Source organism: Nomascus leucogenys, chromosome X, assembly GCF_006542625.1.
Source record: "Nomascus leucogenys isolate Asia chromosome X, Asia_NLE_v1, whole genome shotgun sequence".
Classification (NCBI taxonomy): domain Eukaryota; kingdom Metazoa; phylum Chordata; class Mammalia; order Primates; family Hylobatidae; genus Nomascus; species Nomascus leucogenys.
The window spans coordinates 37776594-37798701 of NC_044406.1; the positions used below are offsets into that span (position 1 = coordinate 37776594).

General features: G+C 40.9%; 1 protein-coding gene across 1 annotated transcript in view; it reads left to right on the forward strand.

Moving 5' to 3' along the window:
- Positions 1-21072, forward strand: part of WNK3 (WNK lysine deficient protein kinase 3) — a 159036-nt gene extending 137964 nt beyond the window's left edge. Inside the window, exons 22-23 of the mRNA XM_030806911.1 lie at positions 16818-17020; positions 20661-21072. Of these exons, the coding sequence (XP_030662771.1) occupies positions 16818-17020; positions 20661-20990 (533 nt within the window). The 3' untranslated portion in view covers positions 20991-21072. The remainder of the gene's footprint in view (positions 1-16817; positions 17021-20660) is intronic.
- Positions 21073-22108: the final 1036 nt, after the last annotated feature.

Below are 22108 nucleotides of genomic sequence, written 5' to 3' on the forward strand. Positions count from 1 at the left end.
GTGTGATACATACACACACATATTCCCTCACAACTTCTTTGTACTATTATTGTTATACACATTACATCTTTACATGTTATAAGCTCTTTGACACAATTTTATAGTTATTGCTTTATGCAGTTGACTTTGAAATCAGATAGGAAAAGTTGAGTTATAAATACAAAGTACATTTATACATTTATATTTACATATGTAGTTCTCTTCAGCAGTGTGCTTTATTTTTTCATGTAGATTTGAGTAACTATCTAGCATTCTTTTATTTCATCCTAAAGGACTCACTTTAATATTTCTTGTAAGTTAGGTCAGTTAGCAATGAATTTCCAGTTTTTTATTAGAAGTGTTTCTATTTTTATTTTTTTTTCATTTATGGAATTTGTTTTTAAAAAACAAGGACATAAAGGACTAGCTTAAATTGGATCAAAGGCTGTTAAAGGGCCTGGTACAATTCAACTTATAAGGTATGAAAAAGCGTGCCTGTGTTTCGTTTGGTGAGTAGAAAATAAGAAGGAAATTTTGGTGATTTCCAATTCAAGTGTGTCACTGCTGTGACAGCTTCCAGATCACAGAAACATCTGGTATTCTTTTTTTTTTTTTTTTTTTTTTTTTTTTTTTTTTTTTTTGAGACGGAGTCTCGCTCTGTCGCCCAGGCTGGAGTGCCGTGGCGTAATCTCGGCTCACTGCAAGCTCCGCCTCCCGGGTTCACGCCATTCTCCTGCCTCAGCCTCTCCGAGTAGCTGGGACTACAGGCGCCCGCCACCACACCCGGCTAATTTTTTTTTTGTATTTTTAGTAGAGACGGGGTTTCACTGTGGTCTCGATCTCCTGACCTCGTGATCCGCCCGCCTCGGCCTCCCAAAGTGCTGGGATTACAAGCGTGAGCCACCGCGCCCGGCCACATCTGGTATTCTTAATACCTTCTATTCTGGCCCAGGTTAAATTTCTTTAATTATATACAACAAGTAGAATCCTATTTTAATAGGAACTCTAAAATAGCTAGCTATTTAAAACTCTTCTCTTTATTGAAGCTTCCTTTTCAGCCATAAAGTTGATAGAAAAAATACTGAAAAGTACAAAATTGAAAAAAAAAATTATTTTGCTTAATAAGTCTATTAATAAAGTTTTATTTTATTTTATTTTACTTTATTTTTGAGGTGGAGTCTCGCTCTGTTGCCCAGGCTGGAGTGCAGTGGCGCGATCTCCGCTCACTGCAAGCTCCGCCTCCCGGGTTCACGCCATTCTCCTGCCTCAGCCTCTCCGAGTAGCTGGGACTACGGGTGCCTGCCACCATGCCCGGCTAATTTTTTTGGTATTTCTGGTAGAGACGGGGTTTCACCGTGGTCTCGATCTCCTGACCTCGTGATCCGCCCGCCTCGGCCTCCCAAAGTGCTGGGATTACAAGCGTGAGCCACCGCACCTGGCCAATAAAGTTTTATTTTATGCAATAAGACACCTAAAAATTTGAAAGGCAAAATCATTCTTGTAAAATAAATCAAAACCATTTAGATTTAGACTTTCTAGGATTTTGGGAAATAATGTAAAAAAATAAAGATTCCATTTGTTTTGTTTTTGAGATAGGGTCTCACTCTGTCCCTCAGGCTGAAGTGTAGTGGTGCCATCACAGCTCACTGCAGCCTCGACCTCCTGGGCTCAAGTGATCCTCCCACCTCAGCCTCCCAAGTAGCTGGGACTACAGGTGCACACTACCATGCCCAGCTAATTTTTTTTTTAAATAGACATAGGGTCTCCTTATGTTGCCCACGCTGGTCTACAGCTTCTGAGCTCAAGTGATCTGCCCACATCAGCCTCCCAAAGTGCTGGGATTATTTAGGAAAGGTCTTATTCTAAAAATGCTTGGTTCAATGGAAATTCAGATTTTTTAGTATTCTTTGTATTCCAGTCATCAAGAAGAACTAGTTATTAGAATGAGCATTGAAAGCATAAAGTTCCTTTTGCATGTTCCCAAGAGTTAGTCATGTTCCATTTTTCAAATCTTTTTCACAACAAATATTTTGCTTTTGATACTTAACATTAGGTCTCTGAAATAAAGAATAGGTAAACAAAAGAGTAAATCTAGAGGCATGGCTACTTTACTGTTATAACTGGTTATTTCCAAATCTCAGTTGTATGTACCTTATCCACTTCTCCCCTGGTATATAGACTAGCTTTTGTCCGCCTTTGAACTCTCACAACTGAACAGTTGGCTCCCAAAAGACAGTGCACAGTTTGGTGCCCTTAACTCTATTACATACTTTTCACAAGACACATTTCTTTTTCTATAGATTAAAATTCACCTATAGAAAACTGTTACTCATTTTCTTAAAACATAACAATCTCCAACTGCATGCCGAGCATGATATCTATTACTATGAGAAGGTCACCCTCTTCAAGGAGTTTATAGCACAGTGTTGTGTGTGGATCTCCTTCTTTTTTTTTTTTTTTATGGAGATGGAGTCTCGTTTTGTTGCCCAGGCTGGCGCGATCTCGGCTCACTGCAACCTCCACCTCCCGGGTTCAAGTGATTCTCCTGCCTCAGCCTCCCAAGTAGCTGGGATTACAGGCGCCTGTCACTATGCCTGGCTAATTTTTGTATTTTTAGTAGAAACAGGGTACCAGCGTGTTGGCCAGGCTGGTCTCGAACTCCTGACCTCAAGTGATCTGCCTGCTTCAGCCTCCCAAAGTACTGAGATTACAGGTGTGAGCCACTGCGCCTGGCCGAGTCTCCTTCATTTTTGAAAGATTTAGGTGAATTCTTCTTTGATAGTCTTACTCTTTCAACACTTTGACGGTGTCATCCCATTGTCTTTTGGCCTGTATGGTTTCCGATGAGAAGTCAGCTCTTAATTTTATTGAAGTCCCTTATACATGACAAGTCTATTTTTTATCTTCTTTAAAGATTTTCTTTTTGTCTTTGATTTTCATCAATTTGATTATGAGTGTCTAGGTATGGATCTCATTACATTTACTTTAGTTATAGTTAACTGAGCTTCTTGAATGTGTAAATTAATATTTGTCATTCAGTTTTGGAAATTTGGAGTTATTATTTATTCTGATATTTTTTCTGCCCTTTTCTATTTTTGGAACTCCTATTATGCATATTTGTCATGCTTGATGGTGTCCAACAGGTCTGTGAGGCTCTTTCACTTTTTTTAATTTTTTAATTTTTTATTTTATCTATCTATTTATGAGACAGAGTCTCATTTTGTGAATTTATTTATGAGACAGAGTCTCACTTTGTTACCCAGGTTGGTGTGTAGTCATGTGATCTTGGCTCACTGCAACCTCCACTTCCCAGGTTCAAGCAATTCTCGTGCCTCAGCCCCCCAAGTAGCTGGGATTACAGATGTGCACCACCACACCCGGCTAATTTTTGTATTTTTAGTAGAGGCAGGGTTTCACCATGTTGGCCAGGCTGATCTCGAACTCCTGACCTCAAGTGATCTGCCTGCCTTGGCCTCCCATAGTGCTGGGATTACAGGCGTAGCCACCACACCCGGCCTCTTTCTTTTCTTTTTTTTTTTAATTCGTTTTTATTTCTGTTCTTCAAAGTTGATTTCTTCATTAACCTGTTTTCTCGTTGGTTGATTATTTCTTTTTCCCACTAAAATCTCTTAATGGGCCCCTCAATATAATTTTTCACTTCAGATACTATATTTTTAAGCTCTAGAATTTGCTTTTTAAAAACAACTTCCATCTCTAGTCTCTATTTGGTGAGATATTGTTGTCACACTTTCCTTTAATTTTTTTAGGCATAGTTTCCCTAAGTTTGGATATACAGTTTGTCCCTTGGTATATGCGGAGATCAGTTCCAGGACTCCTGCGTATGCCAAAATCCACACAGTCAAGTTCCACAGGTGGCCCTGAGGAATGCACATACATACAAAATGTCAGCCCTCCATATATGCAGGTTTCACATCCCAGAATACTGTATTTTCAATCCATATTTGGTTGAAAACAATCCACATATAAGTGGACCTGCACAGTTCAAACCTGTTTTGTTCAAGGGTCAACTGTATTTATAATAGCTTTGTCTACTAAGTCCAAAATATAGGCCCCCTCCAGGATGTTTTTGTTGGGTCCCCTTTTTTCCTGCATGTCATACTTTCCTGTTTCTTTGCATGTCTCTTAATTTTGTGGTGCAAACTGGACATTTTAAATAATATATTAAAGAACTCTAGTATCAGATTCTTCTACCCCTCAAGGGTTGTTGTTGTTTTTCTTGTTGCTAATTATTTAGTGATTTTCCTGGACAAATTTTACATTCCCTGCAGTGTATGGCTGTTGAATTCCCTGCTAGATTTTCTTTTTCAAAGAGCCATGGCAGGAGTGTAGTGGCATGATCTAGTTCACTGCAGCCTCAAACTCCTGGGCTCAAGCAATCCTCCCACCTCAGCTTCCCTAGTACCTGGGACTAATAGGTGCATGCCACAACACATGGCAATTTTTTTTTTTTAAGAGACCGAGCCTTGCTCTGTCACCAGACTGGAGTGCAGTGGTGCGATCTCGGCTCACTGCAACCTCCGCCTCCTGGGTTCAAGCGATTCCCCTGAGGCTACTCATACGCAGCCTTATGAGTAGCTGGGACCGCAGGCACGTGCCACCATGCCCAGCTAATTTTTTGTGTGTATTAGTAGAGACAGGGTTTTACCATGTTAGCCAGGATAGTCTTGATCTCCTGACCTCATGATCCACCCGCCCCAAAGTGCTGGGATTACAGGCATGAGCCACCCACGCCTGGCCCACATGGCTATTTTTTTTTTTTTTTTTGAGATGGAGTCTCGCTCTGTCGCCCAGGCTAGAGTGCAGTGGTGCGATCTCGGCTCAATGCAAGCTCCGCCTCCTGGGTTCATGCCATTCTCCTGCCTCAGCCTCCAAGTAGCTGGGACTACAGGTGCCTGCCACCATGCCCGGCTAATTTTTTGTATTTTTAATAGAGATGGGGTTTCACTGTGTTAGCCAGGATGGTCTTCATCTCCGACCTCGTGATCTGCCTGCCTCGGCCTCCCAAAGTGCTGGGATTACAGGCATGAGCCACCGTGCCCGGCCCAAATGGCTAATTTTTAAAATTTTTGTGAAGATAGGGTCTTGCTATGTTGTCCAGGCTGGTCTCAAACTCCTGGCCTCAAGAGATCCTCTTGCCTCAGCCTCCCAAAGTTCTGGGATTACAGGCATGAGCCAATACACCTGGCCTCCCTGTTGGATTTGTTTTTATTTATTTATTTTTAATTTTTAAGCCTGGTTTCCCAAGGTTCACACCTGGGCCAGTACTGTTTAGTGATGAGCCATGATTGGTCAGAAGAGTTCACTAAGTGCCTTGCCTGGATATCTTTTCCAAAGGGATCTCTGTTAGAGATCAAACTTCAGACAGTTTATAAGACAACCTTTGATTTACTTCCTGCTTGCCTAGGAACTCAAGGTCAACCAGAAGTGAGTGATTGGCACCTTCTCCTTTCTTAGGGCCTTCGTGGGCATGCCAGACTTTTATATTGCCAAGAATATGTTAGAGGTTTTCAAAGTTTCTTATGGTCATCTAGTTCTCCCAGAATTCCCTTTTAATTCTAGTCTAGGTTCTTATTTGCCCCAACTGAAATCTCAGCCTTAGGCTGCTGAGTTGTTGCCTGCACTTTCCCATAGTTTCAGTAATGCCTTGCAGGTAGCCCCCTACTCTCCATTCCAGTATGCTCTTCCACTGCCAAGTGAGCAGAGCTTTGAGTGAAATCAAATATCCACCACACTTGGGAAATAGAAATCTTTCCAGGGTGCTGCAAAATATTGACTGTGCACTGGAGATGGTGTTTTTTTTTTTTTTTTTTTTGAGATGGAGTCTCGCTCTGTCTCCCAGGCTGCAGTGCAGTGACGAGATCTCGGCTCACTGCAAGCTCCGCCTCCCGGGTTCACACCATTCTCCTGCCTCAGCCTCCCAAGTAGCTGGGACTACAGGCGCCCACCACCACGCCCGGCTAATTTTTTGTATTTTTAGTAGAGATGGGGTTTCACCATGTTAACCAGGATGGTCTTGATCTCCTGACCTCGTGATCTGCCCACCTCAGCCTCACAAAGTGCTGGGATTACAGGCGTGAGCCACTGCGCCCAGCCTGGAGATGGTGTTTTTAAGGGAGCTCAAAAAGAGGTATGATTGTTCCATTGTCTGCAGTGCTGCTGTTTGTTGGCTACCACAACGCTGAACTGGGGAACAAGGGGGAATGAGAATTGCCCCAAGTCAAAATGTCACAGATGCCAGTAGTTTCCATAGTTTGTCTTTCATAGAGATTTTTAGTTTTATTCTATGGCTTTGGATAATTGTCAGGGGTGGTTGGTTCTAGTTGTTTTGCCTATATTTTTATTGTTTTTGAAGACAAGAAAGTTTACCCAGGCCCTTCTTCTGCATTTTTAGAAGTCCATCTTCTCCTTCCTTTTCTATTTTCTGAAGAGTTTGTCTTGAGTTAGTATTATTTCTTCTTTAAATGTCTGGGAAATTTTTCCAATGAAACCATCTAGGCTCAGGGATTTCTTTTTTGGGAGGTTTTTAACTTTTCAAACTTTTGGCCAGGCGCGGTGGCTCATGCCTGTAATCCCAGCACTTTGGGAGGCCAAGGCGGGAGGATCGTCTGAGGTCAGGAGTTTGAGACCAGCCTGGCCAACATGGCAAAACCCCATGTCTACTGAAAATACAAAAATTAGCCAGGTGTGGTAGCGGTGGCACACGCCTGTAATCCCAGCTACCAGGGAGGCTGAGACAGGAGAAGCGCTTGAACCCAGGAGGTGGAGGTTGCAGTGAGCTGAGATTGTGCCACTGCCCTCCAGCCTGGGTGACAGAGTGAGACTCCATCTCAAAAAAAAAAATTTTTTTCAAAAATAAATCAAATTTTTCAATAGTAGTTATAGGATTATTTAGATTACATATTTCATGTTGGGTGAGTTTCGGTAGTTTGTGGTTTTGGGGGGGACTTGTTCCATTTTGTCTATGCTGTTAAATTTTTGTGTTTACAGATAATATGAACATTATATTTAATATCTGGGGAATGACATCACCTTTCATTCCTGATATTTAATTTGTCTTCTCTTTTTTTCTTTGTGATTCTTGATAGAAGCTTATCAATTTTATCTTTACAAAGATCCAGTATTTGCTTTTATTGATGTTTTTCTCTACTGTTTTCCCATTTTAAATTTTATGGATTTCTGCTCTTTATTATTTTCTGCCTTCTACATGCCTTGTGGTTATTTTGATCATTTTTTTCCCCTAGCTTCTTTCTTTTTTTTTGAGACGGAGTCTCACTCTGTCGCCCTGGCTGGAGTGCAGTGGTGCGATCTCGGCTCACTGCAACCTCCGCCTCCCAGTTTCAAGCAATTCTCCTGCCTCAGCCTCTCGAGTAGCAGAGATTACAGGCGCCCGCCACTTCACCCAGCTAATATTTTGTATTTTTAGTAGAGACTCGGTTTCACCATGTTGACCAGGCTGGTCTTGATCTTCTGACCTTGTGATGCGCCCACCTCAGCCTCCCAAAGTGCTGGGATTACAGGTGTGAGCCACCACTCATTATCTCTTATTTTTGTCCTTTAAAATCATTTGGGAGGCCGAGGCAGCAGGATTATTTGAGCCCAGGATTTCAAGACCACCCCTGGCAACATATTGACACCCCATATCTACAAAAAATTTTTTAAAAAAATTAGCCAGTCATGGTAGTGCACACCTGTAGTCCCAGCTACGCAGGAGGCTGAGGTAGGAGGATTCCTTGATCCTGGGAGGTTGAGGCTTCAGTGAACAGTTATTGTTATTGCACCACTGCACTCCATCCTGGGTGATGGAGTGAGACCCTTTTTCACAAAAAAGAAACCAAGATTTGAGTGCTTGAGGTATCATTGCTTCTAGGCCCTCTTAGCTGATAAGGAACTATACATATGTATACTAACATATATATATACACACATATCCCTACCTATGAATATTTCTATATGTAATCATCTGTATCTATATTAAGGTAAATTTGCATTCATATTGATGTCTCCAACTCTAATCCATTACCACATGGATCATTCTGCCCTTATCGACTTATCTATTTGCTTATCTGTAACCTCCCACTCCAGAAGTGAGAAACCTGGCTCCCACCATCCTCCAGCCATTTACTTGTTTAATTCCAGTATACAAGTGTCGTAGTTTCAGAATTTTAACCCAAACCCTAGTGGGAAACATTTTTATCAAGTAGAATACAATGCTTATGTACAGTTTCTTTTGCCTTCAGTATTACAGGTGCCACTCATTTCCAAAGTTATATATAGCATCTGTTCTTTTACCCGCTTATATGAGGTTGCTTCATACATTTTCAATATGGTTAGATGCTTTTGCCAAATTCTACATTCCCTTCTGGGATTCCCTGACCTCCTAAATTACTTTTTAAATTTGCATATATTAAGGTTCATTCTTTGTGCCTTTTCTGTACATTTTGACAAATACATTCTATCCTGGGATCTCATGACCTCCTAAATGATTTTTTTTTTTACCTTTGCATACATTGAAGTTTATTCTTTGTACTCCAGTATTCCCTAGGTTTTGATATATTTTCTTTGTTGTTGTTGTTGTTGAGATGGAGTCTCGCTCTGTCCCACAGGCTGGAGTGCAGTAGTTCGATCTCCACTCACTGCAAGCTCTGTCTCCTGGTTTCACGACATTCTCCTGCCTCAGCCTCCCGAGTAGCTGGGACTATAGGTGCCCACCACCATGCTCGGCTAATTTTTTGTATTTTTAGTAGAGATGGAGTTTCACAGTGTTAGCCAGGATGGTCTCGATCTCCTGACCTCATGATCCGCCCGCCTCGGCCTCCCAAAGTGCTGGGATTACAGGAGTAAGCCACTGCGCCCGGCCCTATATTTTCTTTTTTTTTTTTTTTTAAGTTCTACATGTTTTCTAATTTCCCTTGAGACTTCCTCTTTGATCCATGGATTCTTGGTAGTGTGTTGTTTAATTTCGAAGAGTTTGGAGATTTTTCTCATTATCTCTTTTTTTTTTTTTGAGACAGTCTCGCCCTGTCGCCCAGGCTGGAGTGCAGGGGCGCAATCTTGGCTCACTGCTACCTCCGCCTCCCAGGCTCAAGCGATTCTCTTGCATCAGCCTCCCAAGTAGCTGGGACTACAGGTGCCTGCCACCACGTCCAGCTAATTTTTGTATTTTTAGTAGAGACGATGTTTCACCATATTGGCCAGGCTTGTCTTGATTTCCTGACCTTGTGATCCTCCTGCCTCAGCCTCCCAAAGTGCTGGGATTACAGGTGTGTGCCACCACTCATTATCTCTTATTTTTGTACTTTAAAATCACTATGGTTAGAGAACCATCCAGTCAGTCTGAGATATGTGGAGATTTTTTTTTTTTTTTGAGACAAAGTCTAGCTGTGTTCCCAAGGCTGGAGTGCAGTGGCGTGATCTCGACTCACTGCAACCTCTGCCTCCCAGGTTTAAGCCATCCTCCCACCTCAGTCTCCTGAGTAGCTTGGATTACAGGCACACATCACCACACCTGGCTAATTTTTCTATTTTTAGTAGAGACAGGATTTCACCATGTTGGCCAGGCTGGTCTTGAATTCCTGACCTCAGGTGAGCCACCACGCTCAGCCTGACATGTGGAGAATTTATCAAGTCCCTGTGGCTATCTCACTTCTCAGATCTCCCTGTTAACCTCAGGCTAATGGAGTACCTGCTTCTAAAGTTCCAAATCAAGTGAATCCCCTATGGTAGCAGCAACAGCAGCCAACTTACTATTTTCTCAGAATGCCCCACTTTGGTAGAATTGCTGGGCAACAGAGCTGGGTGGGGGTGATGGGAACAGCCTTGTGCAAAAACACCATGGATTGCACAGTTCTTACCTGAAAAGTTCAGTAGTTTTCATGAATAAATGCTTCTGATTTTGTTGTATTCCTTAGGACAAATTCTGGAGTACTAAAATGGTTGTTTTTGAATTTTGTCCAATTTTAGGATTCCTTTTGAGGGAGGTTTCTTAACGTCCTTACTCTGTCATGCTGGAAGCCAGAAATTAGTTTTTTCAGTTGGCAGGAAGGAGAGTATCTGATTATTGTATTTCTGTTAAATTAACTTATTTATTAAAATATTTAGATGGGTTCCAAACCAGACTTTGTTATTTATCTATTTATTTTTTAGAGACAGGGTCTTGCTTTGTCACCCAGGCTAGAGTACAGTGGCTCAGTCATAGCTCACTATAACCTCAATCTCTTGGGCTCAAGCTATCCTCCTGCCTCAGCCTCCCAAGTAGCTAGGACTATAGGCGTGTACCACTGTGCCTGGCTAATCTTTTTTAAAATATTTTTTTGTAGAGATGGGGTCTGGCTATGTTGCCCAGGCTGATTTCAAACTCCTGACCTCAAGCAATCCTCCCACCTCTGCCTCCAGAGTCATTGGGATTACAGGCGTGACCACTATGTCAGGCCCTTGAACCAGATTTAATATAAAAATGGTAATGTCTTCTTAAGTAGGAACTAAATTATCTTCATTTTCTCTTTCTTTTTATAACTCATGGAGGCCAAGTTCACAAAGACAGGGTGCTCCACACGTACCTTCCAGTAGTTTTGTTACTTTATTGCCTCTCACAGGAACAGGTGATTTCATATTTCTAGCTCCAATAGTGCTCTTTCAAAACTTGCTGACAGGCCAGGCGTAGTGGCTCACGCTTGTAATCCCAGCACTTTGGGAGGCCGAGGCGGGTAGATCACGAGGTCAGGAGATCGAGACTACGGTGAAACCCCGTCTCTACTAAAAATACAAAAAAATTAGCCGGGCGTGGTGGCGGGCACCTGTAGTCCCAGCTACTCGGAGAGGCTGAGGCAGGAGAATGGCGTGAACCTGGGAGGCGGAGCTTGCAGTGAGCTGAGATTGCGCCACTGCACTCCAGCCTGGGCGACAGAGCGAGACTCCGTCTCAAGAAAAAAAAAAAAAAAAAACTTGCTGACATTTCATCTTTTTCCCATTTGGCCAAGATTGGTGGACACATTTGTTGGCCTTAGCACAGCATTTCATAAGTTGTCAGCAGGGAGTTAATAAGTGTTACATGGTCAAATGCGAAATGTGGTATTAAATAATATAAATACCAATCTCTCCACTGTAGAATTTCTTAGGTCCTTTGATGTGCTAATATGAATTGAGAATGTCCAAGAAAGGAAATAATCTACAAAATCTCCCAAAACAATTTTACCAGGGAACCCATTTTAGGAAGCAGTGCTTGGCCAGGTGCAGTGGCTCATGCTTGTAATCCAACACTTGGGGAGGCTGAGGTGAGCAGATCACCTGAGGTCAGGAGTTCGAGACCAGCCTGACCAACATGGTGATACCCCATCTGTACTAAAAATGCAAAAGATAGCCAGGTGTGGTGGTGCACACATGTAATCCCAGCTACTCGGGAGGCTGAGGCAGGAGAATTGCCTGAACCTGGGAAGCAGAGGTTGCAGTGAGCCAAGATCATGCCATTGCACTCCAGGCTGGGCAACAAGAGCAAAACTCCATCTCAACAACAACAGCAACAACAACAACAACAACAACAACAAAGGATAAATGGGCAGAATTGAAATTAAGGGAAGTGAAAACAGTATTGTCAGTAGATAGAATTTCATGATATTAAGGCATGCAAATGGTAAAAATGCAAGATTTGCAAGAAAGACATATAACTTTCAAATAGTTGGGTGAAATGGAGGATTTACAGTAGAAAGTTTTCCTTCTGTACTTAAAAAAATTTGGCAGCTGCCACAGCATGTTTATGTTAGTGTTTAGTGTAAGATAATGAATCTGATCTAAAACAATTATATATTTAAGCTTAATAAGTGATACATGTTAGTTTAAGGATAATAAATAAAATAATGTACTTGTTCTGCAAGGACAACCATGATTTCCCAGGTCTTTGCCACCTAAACAAGTGGGAACCCTCGTGTTGTTGGCAGTAAAGAACTGTTGAAGCTTAATTTTTTTTTAAGCAGCATTTTATCTGAAAACAGCATTTCACTCACATTATTTTTTACTTATTTATTCTTTCTGAGACACGGTCTTGCTCTGTTGCCCAGGCTGGAGTGCAGTGGTGCGATCTTGGCTCACTGCAATCTCTGCCTCCCAGGTTCAAGCGATTCTCCTGCCTCAGCCTCCAATTAGTTGGGATTACAGGTGTGCACCACCATGCCCGGCTAATTTTTGTATTTTTGGTAGAGACAAGGTTTAACCATGTTGGTCAGGCTGGTGTCGAACTTCTGACCTCATGTGATCCACCCACCTCGGCCTCCCAAAGTGCTGGGATTACAGGCATGAGCCACCGTGCCCAGCCTTTACTCATATTAATCTGGTGGTAGTTTGAAGAATATATTGGCTAGAGCCAAGGAGTGAGTCCATTTAGATCATTGCAATCATAGTAGTCTGTGCATGAGATAATTAAGAGCTTATAGAATGGTAGAAATGAAAGTGGACAAAAGACATTGTATAGGAGGAATTTCATGACATAGTGATGGACTGGATATGTGTGTATTGGTGGGGAGATCCAAAGGATCTGAGTTTGATTGGTTTGGAAAAAAATTCAGTATCTTTAACAGAAGTATGACATTTAAGCAAATCATCATGCCAGGATTGTGATAGGTTTGACCCCAGGTATATTGACTTGAATTATTTATTTTTTAAGTTAATTTTTTTAGAGACAGTGTCTCACTGTCACCCAGGTTGGAATACAGTAGCATGATCATAGTTCACTGTAACCCTGCACTCTTGGGCTCAATCAAGCCTCCCACCTTAACTTCCCAAGTAGCTGGGACTACTGGTGTGTGCCACCATACCCAGCAAATTTTTTTTGAGACGAGATCCTCCTGTGTTGCCCAGGCTGGTCTTGAACTCCTGGCCTCAAGCAATCCTCCTGTGTCAGCCTCCTAAAGTACTAGGATTACAGATGTGAGTCACTGTGCCTGGCCTGAATTGAATAATTTATTAACATCCAAGTAGAAAAATACATTTGGGAGTTGGTTGTGAGATTGTGATTGAAGAGAGAAATCAAGGTATAGGATAAGAGATAGAAATAGTGCAGTGGAGTGATCACTGAAACTGTCTGAATATAGGCATCACCTCGGAGGAAAGAACAAAAAAGAGCATCAAGGACTGAACTCTGGTTTTATTCATTTCATCAATAAGAAATGAATATTAAAGAGCACATTTGTAGTTAGTATGTTATTACTACCTATCATAAACCACGTTTGCATAGTACTTATTTTAATGTGCATTGATTGGGTATTTTCTGGCTTGTGAGCTTTGAATTAAGTGGTCTTTTATATTATGATATGAATAACTTTTAGATGAAATCAATAAATAAATGATCCTGCTTTATGTAAAACATAGATACTGAATAACATTCAAATAGCATTTTTTTCCTTTTCATATGGCACATTGTTCTTGATAACTTTGTGTGTGTATGTGTGTGTGTAGTTGTTCTTTCTGTTGCCTGCTTAAGAGACACAGTCTCGCTTTGTCACCCAGGCTGGAGTGCAGTGGTTGTTGCCCTAGTCCCTGTTTCATTTAAATGCTTGTTTCAGTTTGTTAATTATTTTTTCCTCCACTTGTTGGCTATTGTGCCACTAGTTCAGCAGCCTTAATTTACTGCCAATTGAGTATTTAACATAACTTGTTAGACCAGAGTTATACGCAAGAAGAGTCCTAACATTGTATTTCCCTTAGTGGAGAAATGTTCTTTTTTCTTTTCTCTTCTTTTTCTCCCTCCCACCCAGAAATCTTCTTTTTTTGTTTTTTTTTGTTTGGTTGGTTTTTTTTTTTTTGTGTGTGTGGAATCTCACTCTGTCTCCCAGGCTGGAGTGCAGTAGCGTGATCTCGGCTCACTGCAGCCTCCGCCACCCAGGTTCAAGCAATTCTCCTGCCTCAGCCTCCTGAGTAGCTGGGATTACAGGCGCCCACTACCATGGCCAGCTAATTTTGTATTTTTGGTAGAGACGGGGTTTCACCATGTTGGCCAAGCTGCCCCCAAACTCCTGACCTCAGGTGATCCACCCACCTTAGCCTCCCAAAATGATTGGATTACAGGCATGAGCCACTGTGCCAGCCCCAGAAATGTTCTTAAATTAATGACATTTAGACCTAACTTCTCTGCAACAAATGTTTTAGAAGCTGAAGGGATTGGGCACAAAAATATTTCTAAGAGAAGATGGATAGGCAAAACTGTGGGCATTGATACCTTCCTGTTTCTGGCTATCTTCTCTTTTTAATTCTACCTGCTGACATTCTTCTAGGTTGAGAACACAGTCTATAAAAGCTTCGGCTCCAAAGTCTTCCCCAACTTTGTTGTGCTCTTTACTCCCTCGCTGGAATAAGCAGAGAATTAGTTGAATGTGCAAAGGGATAACAAGAAGAAATGATGCTTTTATTATAGACTGACTTTTGTGTCTCAGGATTTTATGTCTTAGAAAAATTGGGATTCCAACAAGTTAGTATGTCATTTTGATATATCATGGTTGCCCCAAATTAGTAAATGTTGTTTTAAAACTCTTGTATATGTGAATGTTCTGATCAATTCATTAAACTCTTCTTATACAACACTACTGTGTTTCCCTTTAATATTTAAGGCTGGGTGCGGTGGCTCACACCTGTAATCCCAGCACTTTGGGAGGCTGAGGCAGGCAGATCACTTGAGTCAGAAGTTTGAGACCAGCCTGGCAACGTGGTGAAACCCCGTCTCTATCAAAAATACAAAAATTAGCTGGGCATGGTGGTGTGCGCCTTGATTCCAGCTACTCAGGAGGCTGAGGTGTGAGAATCGCTTGAACCCAGGAGGCAGAAGTTGTAGTGAGCCAAGATCGCGCCACTGCACTCCAGTTTGGGTGACAAAGCGAGACTCTGTCTCAAAACAAACAAACAAAAATATTTAATCACCTTTGAATCTAAATTTTCAGTAGCACAGGGTTCATAGAAAATCACAAACTATGCATATGCAATCATTGAGATTGTCATGTTTCCCTTTATTAAGTAATATCTTCTTCCATTTCCTACTTTATTATATCAGTTGGCATTTATTTTATTGTATTATTATTATTTTTTGAGACAGAGTCTTGCTCTGTTGCCCAGGCTGGAGTACAATGGCGTGATCTCGGTACACTGCAACCTCCGCCTCCCGGGTTCAAGCGATTCTCCTGCCTCAGCCTTCCGAGTAGCTGGGATTACAGGCGCACACCCCTACGCCTGGCTAATTTTTGTATTTTTAGTAGAGACGGGGTTTCATCATGTTGGCCAGGCAGGTCTCGAACTCCTGACCTCAGGTGATCTGCCCACCTCAGCAGTTGGCATTTACGATGGAGTACAACGGAAAGCCCACTGAACTGACAGTCAGGATATCTGGATTCTAGCCCCAGCATATGACTCCAGTTGTTAATCTTCTGGGTCCCAGTTTCACTGTATATAAAACAGAATGATACTTGTTTATATAACAGGCCTGTTTAAGTTTCAAAAAGTATTAATATGGAAGCTTCTTGCATTACCTCTTGCAATTTATTTTTGTATTTTTTCATGATTAAAAGAAGTACCATAACACATGTATAAGACATCTTCACGTGCTTGTTAAATCCCTGGAACTGTTATTGTGCTTAAATTCACAACTGTATTTCCTAAAATTAATTTTAGACCCACTCTGTAAGTTTTTGGCTTATAATTCAGTCAGAGGAACTGGAACTCTATGAATATTTTCTATAAGAATGATATCGTAAGCATGAGTAATAGTACTCAATTATCATGTAAAGACTTAGTGTGATGTTCAGATTAGGAAAGTATACTTATGGAATTCTCTATAATTGATTTCTTTCATTTATTTGAACATCTTATGCTCCACAACTCATGAGGCTCATCAAACCATCTGTGTCTTCATTTCTGCTATTCTAGATACACATTCATCTTTTTAAATCGTAAACAGAAACATCAGTAAAAAATAAAATGAGATTCTAGTTTTCTGAAGCTTCTTGAAAGTCAGTATGGTATATTGAAAAGATAGAGTGTCTTTGTCTAGGCTTTAGAGTTCCAGGCCTGTCTCTGCTGGTAATTAGTTGCAAGAACTTGGGCATGTCAATTTACTTATTCTGGGCCTTGTTTTCCCATTATAAAAGTGGCTTGCACTAGACCTTTTTTTTTGTTTTTAACATTATTTAATTCTTTTTTAATCTTCTAAGTATCTATCTGAGGGAGCTGGTGAAAAGATTAGAGTTTATACTAATTTTATGAGTACTATTTATTACACTTGATTTATACCTAAGGTAACCATATAATTTGCTGTCCAAACAAGAGGAAACTTTTTTTTTTTTTTGAGACGGAGTCTCGCTCTGTCCCAGGCTGGAGTGCAATGGCGTGATCTCAGCTCACTGCAACCTCCACCTCCCGGGTTCAAGCTATTCTCCGGCCCAGCCTCTCGAGTAGCTGGGATTACAGGTGCCCACCACCATGCCTGGCTAATTTTTGTATTTTTAGTAGAGACGGGGTTTCACCATGTTGGCCAGGCTGGTCTTCAACTCCTGACCTCATGATCCACCCGCCTCGGCCTCCCAAAGTGTTGAGATTACAGGCGTGAGCCACTGCGCCCAGCCAAGAGGAAACTTTTGAGAGTGAAAGTGAGTACTGTTAGCAATTACTCCAGGACAACAGCTTTAAACCAGGATCACGCAGGTAAACTAGAGTGTGTGTTCACCCTAATTGCACCCCATGTGTGGTTCCGTTAACTGCTTTGTTGGCCAAAGAGTTATCTGATTATCAGTTTTAATTCTTTTTCATGGTTTCCCTGTTTTTTGTTTTGTTTTTTTTTTTTCTTATAGATCCACTGTGTGTGGAGAGTAATGCAGCATCATGCCAACAGTCTCCAGCCAGTAAAAAAGGGATGTTCACAGATGACCTACACAAGCTGGTGGATGACTGGACAAAGGAAGCAGTAGGAAATTCTCTTATTAAGCCAAGTTTAAACCAACTTAAACAAAGTCAACACAAACTAGAAACAGAAAACTGGAACAAAGTATCTGAAGTAAGTTGTTTATACCCAATTCACTTTATTTATGAGAACTAAAACCATAAAAATTGATGCGCTTAGGTCTATAGTTACAGTCACTATGAGAGAGTGGTATGACTTGATAACATAGAGACTTTTATCCTTTTTTAGATTCATTATGTCTTTGAGCAAATTATATTTTAGACCATGAGTCAGTAAACTTTTGGGGGGAAGGAGCCAGTTAGTTAATATTTTAGGCTTTTCAAGCTATACTATTACAACTACTCAACTCTGTTATAGTGCAAAAGCAGCCATAGAGAATATGTAACCAAATGGGCATGGCTTTGTTCCATTAAAACCTTATTTACAAAAAGGGGTGGTGGGCTGTGGTTTGCCAACCCTTGTTTTAGACTGTTCTATTTTTTTTTAAAAATCCAGCAAGTATCAAAGAAGAAAGCATCTGGAATGAAGGTTAATTCAGTCCAGTGTTCCAAGAAGAGTTTGGGTTTTAAGGAAAAGTTTTCCTGTGTTTCACGTCAACATTCTTAGATCTGATAAGTTATTTGTTCATTATGAAAAAGAATTTTAAAGTTCTTTAAGCTAGAATATTATAAGAGGTGTTTTAAAGAAAAGATCCCTAGTTATTGCATATGGCCTTAGTCAGGTGTACATGCAATGAAGTGAAGAAAGATGCCCACAATGCATTCTGGAGTAGGAAGAAGTCAAGCTTACAGAACAGCATACATAGTATAATATAATTTATGCAAAATTATATACATTAGATATGCATAGAGAAATATGAAAAGCCATGAAAAATATGCCGGATGGTGGAATTTGGGCCTTATTTTACTTTGTACATTTCTGTGTTTCTGTATTTTTAAAGTAAGTGACTTTTTTTTCAAAATGAGTGAACGTATTAAAATGGAATCAGGGCTTATAATTTTAACCCTCTTAATTGAAAGAGATTTATCTCTGTGTGTTACATTTGTGTACACATATTGTCATATGTGTACATGTATAGTCATATAGTTTGTTAAAGAAATAATGCATTTATTGTTAATACTGAATAAAAATTTTCAAAATCCTCGATTTCCCAAACTAGTGAGCAGTATATCTCCTTGGGAGCACTGTGTATTTATCTTACTTGTGGCACCAATTTGTACACAGATAGCATCACCATTGTAAAAATTGGAAGCCTTTAGAGGCAAATTTCAAGACATAAATGCATTTGTACTGCCAGTGAGAGAACCTCTGAGTACTGTGTGAATGGAGGCTTTTGTTGACTAGTTGGAGGGCTGTTTACTGGAGTATAATGGAGGATGTTTGGAGGAAGGGTGAGTAGAAAATGGTGTGTGAATAAAAGTAGTGAAGGTCATTTAACAGACTTGGGTTCCAATGTCAGCTCAGTCACTTACTAGTTGTGTGACTTTAGAAAAGTCATTTGATCTATCTGTGCCTCAGTTTTCATGTCTTTCAAACAGAATACCTCCCTTACAGGATTGGTGTGAGGATTAAATGAGCTAACACCTATAAAGCTGTACCTTTATAGGTGTTACATAGTAGGTACCCTATATATAGTAACTATTTTTGTATTTGTAGGTTCAGTTGGTTATATCTTTTGTGTGGCAAGCCCATCTCACTAATGCTCTTACATTTTACTGCTCTGTATCCTTACTTAGAAATACTTGTTTGCTTAACAGTTATGTACCAAGCCCTCTGCTAGACATGGGTTTGGTGAGTAAAAACAAGTATGATCCCTATCCTCATGGAATTTATGCTCTGCTAAGACAGCTAGTTAGACATAACAGAATTGCATATACAAATATAAAATTGCAACTGTAATAAGAACTACAAAAGAAAGATATAGGCTACAATACGGGAAATTTGACCTAGTAAAGGAAAGTCAAGGATAGCTTCACTGAAAAAGTGATGATTAAGCAGAGATCTGAAGGATGAGTAGGTGTTAACTAGGTGAAGAGAGGAAATGATTCCATGCGGAAAGGATCGCACATGCAAAAGCCCTGTATGAGGAAAGGAGCATGAAGGGATTGAAAGTAGGCCAGTTTGGCTGAAGTGAAGAGAGCAAAGAGGAGTTAGTGCACAATGGATCTAAGGTAGATGGAGTCTTAAAACTGGTAATGATAAGGAACTTCATCTGTATTTTTTGTTAGTTTGTTTTTATTTTTTTTGAGACGGAGTTTCACTCTTGTTGCCCAGGCTGGAGTGCAATGGCGCGATCTCTGCTCACTGCAACCTATGCCTCCCAGGTTCAACAATTCTCCTGCCTCAGCCTCCTGAGTAGCCAAGATTACAGGCACTCGCCACCATACCTGGCTAATTTTTGAGTTTTTAGTAGAGACAGGGTTTCACCATGTTGGCCAGGCTGGTCTCGAACTCCTGACCTCAAGTGATCCACCCGCCTTGGCCTCCCAAAGTGCTGGGATTACAGGCATGAGCCACCGCGCCCGGCCATCTGTATTTTAAGAAAGATAAATAGCCATTTAAGCCCTAGGGTTGTCATGATCAGACTTGCTTTTTGAAAAAATGACTGACTCAAGCAAGAGAAAAGGATTATTTATTGGAGGTAAGGGTAGATGTTGGCAGACCAGTTAAGAGTTAGTCATGGTAACTCTTTTTTTTTTTTTTTTTTTGAGACCGAGTCTTGCTCTTTCACCCAGGCCAGAGTGCAGTGCAGCGATCTCGGCTCACTGCAAGCTCTGCCTCCTGGGCTCACGCCATTCTCCTGCCTCAGCCTCCCGAGTAGCTGGGACTACAGGCGCCCGCCACCACGCCTGGCTAATTTTTTGTATTTTTTAGTAGAGACGGAGTTTCACCGTGTTAGCCAGGATGGTCTCGATCTCCTGACCTCGTGATCTGCCCGCCTCGGCCTCCCAAAGTGCTGGGATTACAGGCGTGAGCCACCGCGCCTGGCCAGTCATGGTAACTGTTAACTGGTCTGGAAAATGGGAGAAGTTGAGTTGAAAAGAAGTGAACAGATTCCAAAAAATGCTTAAGAGATTAAATGGACAAAATTTGGTGATGGAATGGATGTATGGTGAAGGGGAGGTATTAAGGCTAGGTTTCTGGCTCCCATAACTGAATGCTATTCTAGTGTACCAATCACCGAGATGGGGAATGTGAGCAGACAGTGTGCTTTGGTAGGGGAAGATCACACATTTGATTTCTAGGCATTTGTTTCTGAGATGCCTTTGAAATACCCAGGAGAAAATGTATAACCTCTCCAATTTGTCTTTTTTTAAAAAATCAGGTTTCTATAAACTAATAATGTTCATTATATAATTTAATCAGTGCAGAAAAGTACAAATTTTAAAATATCACCTTCAAATCCCAGCACCCAGAAATAATTTTCATTAACTTTAGATAAACATCACGTCAAATATCTTTCCATGTATGTATGCATGGAAATAACTATAAAAATGTGAGGCAGGGCAGTTATGAAGATGGCATTAATTAACGTACATAATTATGGTTAGCACACAGAAAGGTGCTCCAAAAATGGTAGTCCCTAATAGTAATAATAGGAATAGTATGCCAAAAAGACTAGGAAGGAATATTCATTTGTGCAGCAGTAATAGAAAAAAAAAGAATAGGAAGGAATATAGACTGATAAAAGTATATACCAAATAAACGGATCTTTTATTTTTGTTTTTCTTAGAATATTCCGTCTACTATGGGCTACACATCAACATGGATTTCTTCTCTGTCCCAAATCCGTGGAGCTGTCCCAACTTCCTTGCCACAAGGACTCTCACTCCCTTCATTTCCTGCGCCATTATCATCATATGGAATGCCTCATGTTTGTCAGTATAATGCTGTGGGGGGGGCGGGGTATCCAGTACAGTGGGTAGGAATTTCAGGAACAACACAACAGTCTGTAGTAATTCCCGCCCAATCTGGGGGACCATTCCAGCCAGGGATGAATATGCAGGCATTTCCAACTTCATCAGTGCAGAATCCTGCCACAATCCCTCCTGGTCCTAAATGAATCAGAGTAGATGGTGATAAAAAGGGAGGTTTTTTCAGAATTATTTTCAGGACACCTAAGATATTAAAGTTTCTTCCTCTTGGGTTCTGTCATATTTTCCCTCATTTGAGTTTACTTTAGACTATATATTTTTTGTTCCAGTGTGGTATTTGATACAGCTCATCATTCTGTAGAAATGTGCAGTTTGCACATAGAACACTGCACACAGAAATGTTTTTTCACTTCAAATTCTATCCTCTTTGATACTTGATTTTTTAAAAATACTGTTCAGAATGCTTTAATAAGCTCAGCTTGAGCATTACCATTTCCAGGACACTTTCCATTAATTGTTGAGAAGCTCCCCACCCCCCGCGTTTTTTTTTGTTTTTGTTTTTGTTTTTTACTGCCGCTATCTGCAGCTGGATACTTTTCTTTAAAAATGTTTAAAAATTATTTAGATTGATTCTCCCCAAATGTGGATGAACTGAGACCCTCCATCAGCCAGAGTCTTATGGGATCTTCACTTTACATGTTTGTCTTAGGTTTACCTTTCACAGAAGGCAGGGTAACTTGCTGCAGGAAACGTTTTGGTGTGTAAAATTAAATAATTTTTTTTTTTTTGAGATGGAGTCTCTCTCTGTCGCCCAGGTTGGAGTGCAGTGGTGCGATCTTGGCTCACTGCTGCAACCTCCCCCTCCTGGGTTCAAGCGATTCTCCTGCCTCAGCCTCCTGAGTAGCTGGGACTACAGGCGCCAGCCACCATGCCTGGCTAATTTTTGTATTTTTAGTAGAGATGGGGTTTCACTATGTTGGCCAGGCTAGTCTCGAACTCCTAACCTTGTGATCCGCCCTCCTCAGCCCCCCCAAAAATTATAATAATTTTGTCAACCAATACAGAACATGAGCCCTTTTTAAATGTGATTTCCCATCATCACAGCAGTAGGATGAAGCCTTGTTTTGGGTGAGACAGAGGGAAAGGGAAAAAACAGAACTGTAACAGTTCCTTGATTCTGCAGATACTGCTGCTGTTTTAGGATTTCAGTAATAATTCAAAGCAGCTGTCTCCTTGTTTCTCACATGCATACTACATTGGTTTTGAGCATCTGAGAGGCATTGGTTTGGCTTGCATTCTTTTGCAA